This window comes from Rhinolophus hipposideros (genome assembly GCF_964194185.1).
Source record: "Rhinolophus hipposideros genome assembly, chromosome: 9".
Taxonomy (NCBI): Eukaryota; Metazoa; Chordata; class Mammalia; order Chiroptera; family Rhinolophidae; genus Rhinolophus; species Rhinolophus hipposideros.
The window spans coordinates 17000641-17016685 of record NC_138055.1 but is presented as its reverse complement, the minus strand read 5'-3'; the positions used below and the strand labels follow the sequence as shown (position 1 = coordinate 17016685).

General features: G+C 39.7%; 1 protein-coding gene across 1 annotated transcript in view; it reads right to left on the bottom strand.

The window, feature by feature from the left end:
* Positions 1 to 16045, bottom strand: part of IGF1 (insulin like growth factor 1) — a 70178-nt gene that overhangs the window by 7098 nt on the left and 47035 nt on the right. Inside the window, exon 3 of the mRNA XM_081059978.1 lies at positions 8961 to 9142. Coding sequence (XP_080916104.1) covers positions 8961 to 9142 — 182 coding nt within the window. The remainder of the gene's footprint in view (positions 1 to 8960; positions 9143 to 16045) is intronic.

Genomic DNA, 16045 nt, shown 5'->3' with positions numbered 1-16045 from the left:
CGTATTTCATCTGATGTATAACTTGTGTTAGAAATTTAAAGTAGTGTATGTAGTAGTAATTTATATTTCAAAGTTCTGAGGAGCTGTGAGGCCCAGAGTTTTTACCTTTGGGTGTCATTTCAACACAATAGTGACAAGTTTACAGGATTAGTAGGAAAGGGTGTTGCCCTCTTCCACTCATTCTTTGTGTGTGTGACAAATCTGGGCAGAACATTCAAATACTGTGTTCTAAATTTTCCTCCTCACTGAATTGAGAAAAATTTTGGAAGTTCTGAACTTTGAGGATGAACAAAATAGCCCAATGACAAGTTAAAGTGATTTGCATCTGTTTGAGGTTGATGGGAGTCTTCACCATATAAAAGTAAACATGCATGGAGCCAGCCAGTGCTTTTCCAAGACAGAAAATGGCGCAAGAACAATTTATGGGTGTATACCGTTTTAAAAAAATCAGAATTGTTGAATTGTTCCAAAAGTATTACCACCATCCTAGTGTTCTTTCGAAGAAGGAAATAAATATCATTATTTACCCGAGAGACAAACCAGAGCATCCAAATAGTGGCCTAAGTCAACCAATACTTAGAAAACAAGAATAATGCTATATATTGATTGAGCCACTTACACTTTTTATATTTTCTAGTCCTATAATGCTTCATGAATTATTCAAGCATACAACATTCACATCATGACATAAATATTACCTGTTCCCAAATCTACAATTGCCAGCCGATTAGGAATCCTAACCCAACCTTCAACTTCCCATGGTCTTGCTCTAATCGTTTGGAATTATTGTCTTACCATCATTGTTATCTACAGCTATGACATTAGCATATCATGTTTTCGTAGATGACGGGGCTGGTTGGTCTTTGATTAGCTGACCTCTTAGAATTGGCCAGACAGAAAGCCCCATGTGAACATATATATATTTTGCACAGAATTTTGTAAAAACTTGGCATATGAAGCCCAGTTTGGCAGCCTGGGCCATTTGGCCAGTTTGGGTTTGATCTAAAATCTCTTAATCTCTCATTGGGAACTTTGGAGGTATTTTCCCAGAGAGAAGCGTTGCCATCATGCTCAGCCTTTCATAAGTGTTACTCGTAACATCTCACCTTCCAGTAGAAATTCTGACACTGCCAGTTAGAGGAGCCAAGGCGGACAGCATAAACGACTGCCACCTTTTCTCCAGAGTGACAGTGACCCCTTCCTACTTAAATAAGTGTAAATTCCTTTATCCAATCCAATGTGAACACAAGTATATGTCAGAGTGAATAGAGAAAGTTAGAGGTTTATGGTTACAGAAGGGGAAAGTGATAGAAAAGACATTTGATAGTTTTTGCTAATAATCTCATTCTCTAATAGAAATAGAGGCAAGGGATCCTAGAAAGGATACTGGCTGGATACACTGACCTTTGTTTGTACTGGGTCAAGAATCAGACCTGAAAGTTTCTCAAGTTGCAAATTGGTTCTCTGTGAAAGTTACTAGTTTCTGATCTACAGGGTCATTCTCCATAGATTAGATTGGAAGTGGTCCAAGTCTCTGGATTCTTAGAAGATACAGTAAAAAGAAAACCAACTTCTTTTTGCACCTTCAATAATGTTCCCTCTATTTCATGAATAGCATTTAATTTAGGACTAAAACCTGGGCCTTATCAGAAGACAAAGGAATCACACATTCTCCTAAATGATGATTAGTTTTTAAGGAGGAATTTACTTTCACTGAAAGAAAAGCCTGTAAACTGATTTTACCCATCATTTTGGAATGTGATTCACCCCAAATTCCTAGTGGATGTGACAAACAAAAACTACACAAAAACTACACACACACACACACACACACACACAGTAAAGAAGAAAAAATAATCCCCCTGCACGCCTCACCCCTGCCAAATTATTTGCTGTGGTTAATTACAGATTTTCAATTACCACCAAGGGCATTTATAATTAAAATTAGATGTACTTTTAGCATTCTTTTTTCTATCAAATGTCCACTTTGTCAAATGAGTTAGCTTTCCGACCAATGGGTCTTAAAACTATAACCACATTAAAAATAAAGATAGGAATTTTCCAAAATGTTTTCTAGCTCTTGTGACTTACCTAACAATAATCCATCAGAGCTCTAGTTGAGTCCCTACCTACTATGGGGAGAACTCTCTTAGCTGCTCTCTAGAGGTACCAAACATAGATACATGGACCCATTGTCCTACCTCTCTAATTTCCCTGTTCTCAATTTCTATTTCTTCTTGAGTTTAAATGTAAGTCTTTGTTTCTAAATCATCTCTTTTGGTTGCTGGACAAAAATGAGGCAGCAGTAAGGCATTAAAAGAGTCTCACTAAAAAAGAACCCCAAATATGTGAGCCTCAGACAAAGGTGCTCAGATTTCAATTTGGCCCTTGAGGATGGGAAGCTGATTTTGACTTTGCAGGTCTTGAAGTTCAGTGGCCACTGGCGAACCTTGGCTAACCACACCTGCTCCTTCTTTAAAAGTGGACTTATCTTGCTTAGGTCAATAAATATTGTCACTGATTTTGAAAGGAATCAGTAGCCGGTGAGCATACAACCTGGAGAATTCTATAGTGGATATTCCAAACCTCACAGAGAGCATTCTGCTTCATCTAAAATGATTTATCTTTTCATTGCTCCCAAAGACTTCCATTTTAACTTCAGACTATCAACTTTGCCCTTGGACTAAAAGTCAACTCCCTGTTATCTAGTAAATATTGCAAATAGCCCTATCCCCTTCCTATACGGAAGTAAAGAGAATAAACTTCGTTTCCCACTGTGGATGCTAATGGACTTGAGAAACTGCAAAATGTGTTACTTAAGAAAACATTGTTTCCTGTTGGCAGTTAGTGGGAGGGAGGTGGTCAGAGGATGGAGGGGAGAGGCTCTTAGCAAGCTAATTTCTTTGCCTCCTTTTCCACCCTTACATCCTAACAGCACTCACATTAGAAGCTGTATGAGGTTTTGTTTGTTTTCAAGAGATGTTTGAAAGAAGATCAAATGCTTGTGAAAGGCACTGGATCGGCAGCCCTAGAAACTGAAATGTCCCGGAAGCTGTGTGAGCCCGGAAATATCCCACATTTCTATTTATTTTGGCAATTTTACTTAAAACTAGTAAGAGCTGGAGTTCATGCTACAATTAAATTTTCCTCAGGCACCATGAAATGAAAACACGTATTATGTTTGATTTTAACTGGTTGAGAAAAATGGTGGTTTTCTGTAAGTTCATTCTATGACCTAAAAATAAAAGTAGAGGCTTCCTCACGTAGGACAGCCATGCTTCCTTTTAAGTTGCAATTATTTGTAGAACTGGAGTTCTCAGGTTGGAAGGGGTCTTAGGTTCCTGAGTCCTCTCTTCCCATCATTTGCTTGAAACCCACTACCGTGTCACTGAAGTGTTGGCAAGCTTGGGCTTGAACTTTTGGGTGATACAAGATCTACTTCTACTTGAGGAGACCTATTTCTTTTTCAGATGGCTCTAATCTTCAGAACTAAGGAAAATAATGTTAACTAAATAGTGCTTACTATGTACCAGGCACCATTTTACACACTATAATATATATTTGTACACACACACACACAATCTCACATCATCACAACTGTATGAGGTAGATTCAATTATTATCCCCACTTGACAGATGAGGAAACTGGGCCACAGGTAAATGACATGATATGCCCAAGGTTATACCACTAGTAAGTGTGAGAGATGTAATTTGAACCTGGGCAGTCTTTTTCTAGAGTCTGTGCTCTTAACCCACCATTACAGCCTCTCTGATCTTTATAATTCTCCCTCATGCCTAGTACAGAGGTTTGCACATTGTAGGTGCCCAATAAAAAATATATATATCAATAATTATTTCAAGATCATGAGTTTTTACAAATTCCCATTAGTTTTACACACAAACATCAATTTGCCCTAAGAGAAACAATTGAAACAGTAGAATTTTAAATGATGATTAATCTTCTGCCTACTTAAGAAAGCATTGAGATGAGGGTAAATGGGATCAAATACATGGTGATGGAAGGAGAACTGACTTTTGGTGGTGAACATGCAATGTGATATATAATATTATAGAAATAATACATCCGTATATTTCTATAGAAATATATGTATTATAGAAATATACATCTGAATCCTATGTAATTTTACTAACCATTGTCACCCCAATGAACTTTAATTAAAACCAAAAAAAGAAAGGAAAGTATTGAGGGCACTCATAGGTAAATACCGTGTTTCCTCAAAAATAAGACCTCGTCTTATATTAATTTTTGTTCCAAAAGACACAGTAGGGCTCATGTTCAGGGGATGTCATCCTGAAAAATCATGCTAGGGCTTATTTTCTGGTTAGGTCTTATTTTCAGAGAAATTTTCGGAGAAAATCTTTTGGAGAAAGCTCCGCAGGCAGTTTCTACCTTTAGCAGTGGAAGCAGGTCTTTGAATGATTTCAATTTCGGCTAGAGAAGGAAATTCCAAACACTCAACACTTCTATAACCCAACCCCTTTACTGTTCTTTTTTAACTCTCTGCTCGTCTCACTATCCTATGCAAGGATGAGAGCAATCATGTCATCTGAGAAGTGCGATGTATTTTTAAATCTGTCTTTCTACCACTATTCACCTGTTTATATCAACAATTTGTCCAGGCAGCCAGCATTATGTGCTGTGTGTCACTGGGTGCTTAGTATTGATACTAGAAAGAGGAGCTGGAAAGACAATAACAGATTCTTCCTGTTTATGTAGTTCCTACTGTTCAGGAATCACATAGAGGCATTCAAAATGATTGCTTTAGAGTTGATAAAAATCCATTCCTAAAAGAAGTGGGTTTTAGCCCATAGTCTTGGAGTGAAGCATTTTTTAATTAGAAAGTTCTATTGCTTTTATTTTTCTTTGAAAGTCTTTGTCTTACTTCTTGAGTGAACTTCCTCATTGGTTATAGTTACGGGCTATCTAAAGCCTTGCGTCACAATTGACATTTTTTTCAGTCATTGATGAAAGAGGGAAGAGATAATCCTCTAAGGAACCTTTCCTTAGGTCATGAACTGTACATTCTTCTGCTGAACTTGGTCCTTTGAAGAGCCATCTGTGTTTGTTGGCTGCTCTCAGGTGGTTGTCGCAGGAGATATTGGGCTGTGCCTGAAGCCAGTTCTAAAGCATGGGTATCTTTGTGGAAGAATTGTGCATCTCCTGAATAAGGTAGCAAGCCAGGGGGGCTCAGACACCAGCCTAGCTTTTGTCTGCTCTGATAAGCCAGGCTCCACTGTGCAACCACACCAGCAATGGCTAGGTTCCCACCTGGGGTGTCTCCATGCTTCTGGTGGGACCTTTTCCTTCTTGGGCATAGCCACATATTATATATCCTGGGTTTTTAGTGAACCATGGAGGAAGGATGGCCCTGAAGTAGAAAACATGTCAGGGGCATGAAAGACCAGGAAGAAAGGAGGGTTCTTTATACCACAACATCTTCAAAGTAGGCTACTTGGATGAAATGCTTTACTTTTTGGTTTAGTCTTCTTCTTAACCCAAATGTCATCATTTGTTTGGCTGAGCACTTAGCCGTCTCTAAGCTGTGATGATTCATAATTTGGATAATCTTGAGACTTTTTGCTTCATTATCTATGAAGACCTGATCCTACTGTTTAAATTAAGGAAGGTGAAGGAGATGATCTCTAAGACCTATATTCTGTGATTTTACTTAGCTTTTCTTTACCCACAGGAAAATCCAGCGTCCTTACTCTCATTCACCCTTCCTTCTGGTGTAAATACATTAAATTAGTGGGAGACTTCATGTGGCCACTTCTACCCCATGTTTTCCCTGTGGAATTCTTATTAGTCCATGCTGATTATGTGTGCTGTGTGCTGGCCGGAAGGAGGTCAGCTTAGAACTCACACACTTTCTTACCCATTTCTGGTCTCAGTATCCTTATTTGTAAAAAGAAGTGATTGAACCCAGTGATTTCTGAGGCCTTTTGCACCACTAACATAATGCAGTCTTAGTATTTCCATGGAACAGAAACTCATAGGATTTCAGATGTAAAAATTTACGTGTGTGTGTGTGTGTGTGTGTGTGTGTGTGTGTGTGAAAGACAGACAGAGAGAGAGAGAGAGAGAGAGAGAGAGAGAGATAATGAGAGAGAGATAATGAGAGAGAGAGAATGAGAGAGAGAGAATGAGAGAGAGCAAGAGAGAATTTTATAGGAAATGGAATCAGCAGGCAGTAGTCAGACATCAGAAGTCTTCTGTCATGGGATTTGTACCTCCTACCCTGAAATTCGTATGTTGCACTCCTAACCCCTGAGTCTCAAAATGTCACTGTGCTTGCAGATGAGGTCTTCAAACCAGATATTAAATTACAATGAGGTCTTCATGGTGAATTCTAATCCAATGTGACTGGTGTCCTTTTAAGAAGAGGAACTTTGGGCCCAGAGCTTTGTACAGAGGGAAGATGATGTGAAGACACAGTGAGGAAAAGGCCAATTACAAGCCAAAAAGGGGCCTGGAACAGAGCCTTCCCTTGTAGTTCACAGAAAGAACGGACCCTGCCCACATCTTGGACTTCTAGCCTCCAGAAGTATGTGAAAATAAATTTCTATTGGTTAAGCCACCTAGTCTGTGGTGCTTTGCTATGGCAGCCCTAGCAAACTTATATATCTTTTATATCTGATTCCAAAGTTAAAAAAAAAAAAAGAAAAAATCCCAAAGTTCAGTAACCTCCTCTCAGATGTTACCTCACAGGCCTCACAGGCCTTTAGGCAAATACTGGATGCCCTTTGGCCTGAACCTGGACTTGACTAAGAAATGCAGCTTCTAATGACTCTGTAGGAAAGGAAATCTGGGAGCTTCTATAACACAATTCAGTCTTGCTGAGAATTTTTGGCTAATATTTAACTCTGGACATATATAGACACGATCAATTCTCCTGTAACAGATTCACACATAATTTCAAAATGCATCTAAAAGCCTTAATTTTTAAATCTTAATTATTTTATTTAATTGTTTCTTTTGGGGGAGAGGGAAATGTTGTGGCTTATTTGCCTCTTTTATAATTTTTGTTCTTTTTTTCATTCTTGTCACTGTCTGTCTGTGGACTTTCTTGGGCATTAGTTTTCTTTTCCATTTTCTCCATGTTTATTAGCCACATCCTACAACAGGTTCCTTCTCTTCCTTCCGTCACATGCATTAGCTAGCTCCACTGAGTCTACTGTTCTTCATTTCCTCTATAGCATTTCCCACTTTTCTTTATCGCTGTCTGCTTCTCTCTCATCGTCCTTGCCTCTGTCTGCTTTTCTCCTCCATTTTCCTTTTTTGTCTCTTTGTTCAGTTTCTAGCTCCAGTCTCCCTTCTCTGCTCTTTCTTCTTTCCTTTCATCTGCTGACTTGCTTCCGTCCCCTCCTTCTGTTCCCCTCCTGGGCGTTTCTTTGGCCCACCTTTCCTTCTCCTCTGAGACTTCGTTTTCTTGTTGGTAGATGGGGGCTGATACTGTAAACATCACAAAAATAATGGCATTGTGAACATGCAGTTCCCTCAGTGTCCCGGAAGGCAGAGCCTTTGAGTCAGCCCAGAATGCCCGGGCTCCATAGGGTGCAGGAGACAGCACTGGGGCTGGACAGGCGTCTAGACCTCAGTCACAAGACCTGACCTTCCAGAACTCAGGGATTCATCTCTGACCCCCACCCTCTCCCCAACCAGAAATTGAGAGGCACTGGTCACCTGGGAAGAAAAGCAATTAACCTGCCTTCACCATCCCCAGCACAACTTCCAGTCACAGTCGCCTAAAAGGAACTTCTGTGGTGATTGCCCCCTGACCATTGGCTGCTATGTTCTCTGTACACCAGGTTGTTCCCAGTCCCTTTCCATCACTCAAGGTGGCTCCCTGGGTCACATCTCTGCTCAGCCCCCTGGTCTTCCTCCAGCCTCAGCTGCAGGTTAGGATCAGGAAGCAGCAAAGGTGTCACTGTGAACCTCTTGGGCTTTCTGCACAACGCTAGTGTGGGTTCCAGACATTAAAACCATAGGGTCTTTTTTGCTTTTGGTTTTTTCCCCAACGGAGTCTCCAAGGAGACCTAAATGAGAGCTTTTGCTTCCCTTACTCAACCTCCCTTGATTTCTTTTCCTCCTTCACCTTCTCTTCAGCTCTTATTCTTTCTCCTTAACGACTAAAATTTTAGTTAATGACTTATATTCATGTGTTCACTCATTCATTCACTCATTCAACAAAAATTTGTCAAGTGACTAATGTGCATCAGATGATGTATGTACTTTTGATGGCATACCTCTAAGGTTTGTTTCAAGTTTAGCTTTTAGAAAAAGACACCTGCAGATTTTGATCATTAGAAATTTGTAGGTATTTGAGCCAAACAGACATTTCTATTTTAAACGTTTTTTTTTTCTTTAACTACATTTGCCACTGAATGTGAATTTCAAATAGTTCCCATTTGAGACTTTTCTGTTTGATTGTTTGTTTTTGGTTTTTGCACCTTTGCAGAATACCAGGACTTGAAAAGTTACAGGCTTTGTTCTTAATTACAATTATGACAGACGTTAGCACTTGTCCAACAGTTGTTTCGTATATGAAAAGCATTGTATGTGCGTTCACTTACTTAATTCTTACATTGATCCAATGAGGTAGCTATTACCATCATCCCAGTTTTATAGATGAAACTAAGCCTCGCAGAGGTTACATGATTTTGCTAAGTTCTCTCAGCTAGTGATTGGCGGACATAGGACTTGAGTTTTGTCTGATCCCAAAGCCGATGTTTAGTCATTGTTTTCCACCGTCTTCTGGTTATCAGATCGCCCAGACCAGTGGAAGGGAGATTTTGCAAGGTGGAGTGAGCAAAAGGATGGACATCTAGGGTGTCCTGTAAGCCAGGAGACTATGGGGGCATAAGTACTGTTTGGCTCACTCACACATCTAAGACCCAGATCTCTTGGGGATGGCCAGATCCCACGCCGGCTGCCTTACCTTCTGAGCCTTGGGCATGTCGGTGTGGCGCTGGGCACGGACGGAGCGGGCTGACTTGGCAGGCTTTAGGGGTGCACAGTACATCTCCAGCCTTCTCAGATCACAGCTCCGGAAGCAGCATTCGTCCACAATGCCTGTCTGAGGCGCCCTTCGACTGCTGGAGCCATACCCCGTGGGCTTGTCTGTACAAATCAAATGCAGAGTGGCCTGGCGTTAGAGTAGAATACGCTATCTTAACGGCTCTCCCGGGCCTCTGAAGACTCTCCTCTCCCCACACCTAGTCAGCCCACCTGTTTGTAAGTCACCCTCTTGTGGAAGCTTCTCCAACCATTGCTGCCCCCACAGATCCTTCAGGATTCCAGCATGTCTCCTGGAGTCTGTACCACACTCCGGAGCCCTAGCTCATTCACGACACACTTGATTTGTGCTTATGCTTCTCAAGTTCTCGTCGACCTTTACTCAGGGACCTTGTCGATGCCCCGTCCCAGCCTTTCCTTAGGTACTGGCTCAGTTGAGAGGCTACTAGGAGTGTGAACTAAAATAAGGTCATGTATTTGGTTTCTTAAGATTTTAAAAAAATCTGCGTAGTCTTTATATGTAGGACAGCTCAAAGATTTGCTCTTTGGTTTAAATGCTTCCACTGTAAAATCAGACTGAGTATCAATGAAGTTTTAAATCTAGAAAGGTCTCCTTGCTTTACTGATGTGGAAACTGAGACTCAGAGTTGGAAATGACTTGCTCAAGGTCATTAATTCGTGCAGTAAGTGGTAGAGCCAGGGTTCAAATTCAGGTGTACTCTCTGCAAAGCCCAAGTGCCTCATAGAGGCCATGAGACCTGTTGTACAATTTTGGGCAAGTCATTTAAGCTTCCTGGTTCTCAGTTTACCCATCTGTAAAGTGGGGTTAGTAATCTCTTCCTTGTACGGATTATTTCAGGAGTACATGAGCTACTGTATGGAAATTGCTTAGAGTATCACTGCAATAGAGAATTTCCTAAATGAATATTGGTTTGCTTCCTCTGAGCACCTCTTTCCAGAATCTTATATGATCCATGAAGAAACAGTATTAGTATTAATTGCATCCAAAAGCTTGGAAGGTGGAACTGATAACAATACCAGAGTGATAGGGCTCTTTCTCCTATCACCCCAGAGAGTCCAAAACCATCAATTCCATTTTCTTATTGAATAACGACTAGCCTGAGACAGAATGAACTAAGTGTCCGTCTTTCACGTGATTTGGACTGCCCAGAGGGAACACCACAAGTCACATCTCTTTTGATATTTGCAAATCCATTGGATCTCTTTACTTGGTAAGTAGGTTTTGGTTTGGTTTGGTTTGGTTTTGATTTTTAACATACTTTTCCTGGTTCTAGTATTAAAAGAGAAGGCAAAACAAGCTTACATGGGTCTTAAAATCTACCTGAATTCTTTGTAAGCTTTATGTCGTAGTAGAACTTCTGTTAAACCAAATCTTGCTTATACACTAGTATATGAGACAGACAAAAGTGAAACTGCTCAGGCCAGGGCAAGGGCAGGGATGCTGGGTGTTGGCTTTCTCTCATGTCCCTTACCACCCACGGGAGGTGGGAGGCCTGGGTCTTCTCCACTGATGTCCAGGCTTCATGGAAGAAAATTTGCAAACCATTGATCCAGAACAATCCAATTAATCAATCTGACACATATTCAATCTCCATTCCTGACACAGAAGACAGTTTAATGTTTGCATAATAATGAAACCATTCTTTAGGATGAAGTTTGAAAGTCAAAATCCCCATCTATATTTTGAACCCCCTGGTTGGGGATCAGACCCATGGTCATGGCCTGCTACCAAACTAGTTTGGTCGCATTGCTGCTCGAAGGGCCAACCATTTGTGGTATTCTCTAAGAACCCAAATATTTTCCTGATGCTTGGCACAGCAGCCTGGGGAGGCTTCCTCCCCATAAGGCAAGTTTATTTGTCATCGTTTGGGCAGTAGGGGGTAGTAACTCAGTGAGGGTTCATTTGTGATCTCTCTTGATCTCTCTGGTGGGGCGGTCCTGCTGCTTTCACTTGAGCACAAACCCTATGGACTCCTCATGATTGACGGGTTTGGGAGGGACGGGCAACTGGCCCCAACTGGAGCCTCAGTAGTGTTTTCACTTGTCCTTGGAAGGTAACTAGTGCAGAAGACTCTGCTTCTGTTTGCCAGGTGGCACTGGGCAAGCAGAGACTCAGCTGGTCCCTTGTGCAATGTAAAGAATTGTTTTTGTTGTTTTTGTTTTTATAATCTTTTCCTGGAACTGTAAAGTAAGGGAAAGACACATATGGGCTTACATGGTTCTTTGTAATCTACGAAGGACTTCTGCATACTTTTTGCTAAGTGGATATTTCAAAAGGCTGAAGGGGTCAGCCAGTTGAGAGTAGTTTGTTGTATACTTTGGTTTATCTCTTGGGGACGAAGAGAATTTTGCTTTATCTCTTGGGGACAAAGGAGAATGTGACTAGGTAACTGTCCCTGTTGTCTGCCATGAGTGATGATGGCTCTTTGTGGAAGCTATACATTTCTTAATGGGACGTAATTGAGATGCGTTTGTTGCCTATGGAATAGTCATTTCCATATGGAGTGGGATGGTAGGAGTGGTTCTAGACTTGGCTAACTCAGAAACAACGGATTTCAAAATTTATGCTTTTGGGTGGAAGATGGAAAGGGATAGACTTTGAGGTTCCAGGACTTATTTAGCATATCCATTTCAAATATTTCTAAAGTAATCTTCCTTCTAGACCCCATAGGTATTGGAGCTCTTTGCCTGCTACTGGGGGACGACACTGATTATCTTGGGTTGCCAGAAAATGTTGTCTGTATTGCGTATTCCTTTCTTGGTGATTGCCAACAGCCATGAAACTCACCACAGGTTTATGTCCTCTTATGAGAGTGAAAGCAATCAGCACAACAGAAAATAATAGCACACACCAGGCATCTGGTTTGTCACCTCTCTTAGATGAACTCAGAGTTTGACATGGCTCAGTGTATAAAATAGCTGTGCTTTTTTTAGTCCATAGATCAATGGATTTGGGAACAGAGAAATTTAGGACTTTTCTATAATACTTTATAAAGAAAGTTTGCCTAATGTCTATCTATCTATATTTTAAATGTTGTTGAAATAGTGTTACACAGACTTGGATTTTGCCATAATTGCAACTACCAGTTATCGATGGCCACCACAATCCTAGAAAGATGTTTTTCTCCGTCTATTCATAATGTCTACAATGGAGTAATTATACTTCATTGAGAATATATGAATATAACAAGAGTTTACATATTGCTTTCTAAAATTTAATTAATCCTTTGAAGTGTTCTGGTTCTACATTAAGATAGTCAACAAAAAAATCATTTCTCAACAATCAGACGGCCAGATTTGAGGGTCAAAGTTTTGTCTTTTATCTTCAAATGCCTCACATTACTTCTTTTTCCAGAACCAAAATAATGACATTTGATGCTGTGGGATAACATTAGAAACCTGATACAATGAGGTGTACTAGAAAGGCAGTAAAATAATTTGCTCCAGTATCAATTTTGAGAAAAATAGGGATTTTTTTTAATGACGTCTAAATTGCAGTTATTCTCATTCTGACTAATTTTTAAATGTAATAGAATAAATTGTTTCATCCTGCCTTTAAAACCTCCTCATTAGGTACTACGTAATTCTGATCCAGTGGCCAGAATCAGAACTGATAGGTGAATGGTAAACAAATAGTGGCTTAATATAAGAAAATTTTTTCTCACAATTTGAACTCAAAAGTTTTAAAGATGGGACAGACTTCTTTTAAACGTACTGAACTTCCCATTGCTGGAAGCAGTTAAGTAAAGGTTGTATGGACACCTGTCAGAGATCCCAGGATCATATTCCTGTATTGAACACTGTGTATCAGTATTGCGGTCCTTTCTGTTCCAAAGATTCTATAGCAATCGAAGAAAGGCAGGGAAAACCCATCTAGGCCAACTATTCAGTATGGTTGGAAGTCACTTACCTTGTCTTCGAGAAAGAGGTTCAGATATTTTCTAACTTAGAAGGGGAAAATTTTTTTTTATTTTTATTTATCACGTGAACACCCCAAGATGCTCAAAACATGTTTCCTTCCTCCATGCTACAACAAAAGACAGGTGACTGGGATAGTCCCTTCCACAACGAGGTACAGTTCTAGAATTCTGTCATACCGGCGTTATGAAGTATCTCTCAGTCCATTCAGTTGTTAGAGTGAACAGGAATGTATAAACCTTCACAGAATTTGCTTTACTGACAAAGTCTTGACATTGAAACTGTATATATTTATATATTTATTTTTGTCAGTCATTTTTCTCCAGAGCATGCAGACTAAAGATGGCTTCGCAGATAAGCTGGCTTCCACCTAAACGAGGCCTTGACTCCTCTGTGACTAGACATCATGTGTAGTCACAGAGCACTGCTGTGTCTTGAAAGTTGGCCAACAGACAGAATTCCAATGGTTAAACAGCTGGCTTCTATAATAATAGCACTTCCCTTTAAATAATGCATGGTCATTGGAGTAATTCAATAATCTTCAGGGCAAACTTGCTAGTTACAAGGGTTTTGGGCAGAATTGTGGCATCATCAAAACCACACCAATTAGCTGAGTCTCACATTTTGTCATGGTTGCAAGCTACTAGCTTCCCTCTATCTTTGAAGGAGAAGGTGTAATGCTGAGATTTAATTGGGCTCATCACTTCTACCGTGTTTCCCCGAAAATTTGACCGGATCTTATATTAAGTTTTGCTCCAAAAGATGCATTAGGGCTTATGTTCAGGGGAGGTCCTCCTGAAAAATCATGCTAGGGCTTATTTTCCAATTAGGTCTTATTTTCTGAGAAACACAGTAGAGCAGAGAGCTCTGGTCGTTCATCACTGGTAAAAAATGGTACTATCTTTACTGGTGCTACATAAGGCTGTGTTTCTTATAGGTTTCAAGAAATGCACTTGGAACATGGTACTCAATTTTTCATTTCCTTTGACGCTTCCTTTTGTTTATTGAGAATGCTCTACTTGTGTTTCAACTTTATCATTGGACAGAGGAGGCATTGATTTGAAGAATCAGTATTTAAATGATGAAAAATACGGACGTTTTCTGAATAGGGAAGTATCCAGTTCTGAAGACCTACACTTGTGACTCTTTGGGTTCCGAGGAATAAAACTATTCTCTAGAACTTGCTAACAGGAGGAAGTTCTAAAGTTGGTCATATCTTGAAAGCAAGAAAAAAGAAGTAAGAATTCAAACTGGATTTCAAGGGCTCTCTCTAGAAAATTCACAATTACGTGTCTGATGGTAAATATTTATGAGTTTATTAACTAATGAAAAATTAATTTGCATTTGACTTTGACTAACTGAGATTGATTACACAATCAGACATTACAATTAAAGTCTATAGAAGCCAGAAAGTTAGATTTCTTACACTAACTGTTTATCAAAATCTCCAGACATGTCGACAATTTAGAATAACTCAGAATGGTTAGTTTCTTAGGGTAACATTACTCCATTGACCAGCTTATCTAATAAAAATTCACTCAGTTGACAGTATTGCATAGGATACTAGTAGAAAAATTGGGTAAAATGTGACTAACCTTAAAGTTGTCTCCTTTTTAGCATTTTAATGGCTATTTTCATTTGTGGAAAAGGGAGGATTACTTCTCAATCTTTTCTACACATTTTATAGCTTTATATGGGAAACTGGACTCCTTTCATGAATTCCTAATATAAATAAAATTGTGATAAAACTATTATCCAGACCCAAGATGTAACACTACATTGAATGGTCGATATTTTCTGAATTAATAGGATTTGCACTTAACTAAAAGACTTTTGATAAGTCAGTATTTTACCTTTTAAAAATTCTATGGAAGTCACACTTGAATTAAAACATTTTGATATATATGTAGTCATGTGAATAGTAAAGATATGGAAAGAATCTTTCACTACTGTAAACTTGCCACGTCATTATGCACTTGGAATGACATGAGTATATGTACACATACATACTCAAATACATATTGGGAATTAAGTGACTTACCATTAGTATCAAAGTTATTGTCTATGACTATTAGTATACTATTACTATTAGTATCAAAGCTAAAGTGCTAATAGACTCTGTACATTTCTGCTTTTCTGCAGAAAGCTTTTTTTTTCTGAGTAAGATTGACCTTTGGCATCTGTAAAAGTGAACACCGAGAAAGTGTCCTCTTTTCTATGAACTGCATGTCATAAACTTTTCTTGAAAACCTATCAAATCTAGGCATCGATTTCACTTTGGCCTGTGTTAATTTTTAATTCCCAGTGTTCGCTGGTCCCACTACTTCTCAATTGGACGAAGTCATCTTTTCTAGGAATCATGACCCTGTTTGACCTGCCACCACCCCCACCACTCAGCAACTCTATCACAGCTGCTAAATCCTCACAACCCAAAAGACCAAAGTCTTCCCGTTACCCAATCAAGTCAATGTTTGTGTACCCTTGGGTCTAAAAGAACGAAGCAGAGCTCTATGGGGCTGCCCCTTTCTTCAAACCCTCATTTCTTTTGGAAGCTCCAACCCAAGGGCAGGTGTGAAAATAGGGCTATTCTGTCTGCGTCCGTCTCCAAGGCCAGGGAGCTAAATTGCAATGCCTAGGGACAAGAGAACTAGAAATTCAGAGAAGAAACATTACCGTTTTAGGACTCTTTGGAGAAATGGGCCGACAGAGTGGGAAACAATGTGATGTATTACTTTAGCCTGATACAATGCCCTGGAGGATGAGCATCTTGCCAGGACAGCACAATTTACTAGCTGAGGTCTGTTTCCAGGACTTGGAGGAGATAGATGTAGCCAACAAAATTATACTTTGGCAAGAGAAATGCTTTGCTGGACAGAAATGTTGTCTAAAGGGAATGGTTTGGTTTATCAAAGTTTGAGGTAAAAGATAATCAAATACCAAGAGGTCATTTTTATGTTTGAATTATTTCAGTAGGGCCTGCTACATAAGTTAGCTACCACTTTCTAGTTACATAGCTGCAGTTACTTAGAACGTATGATAGGGTTTGAGTATGCTCTCACTGTGACATCT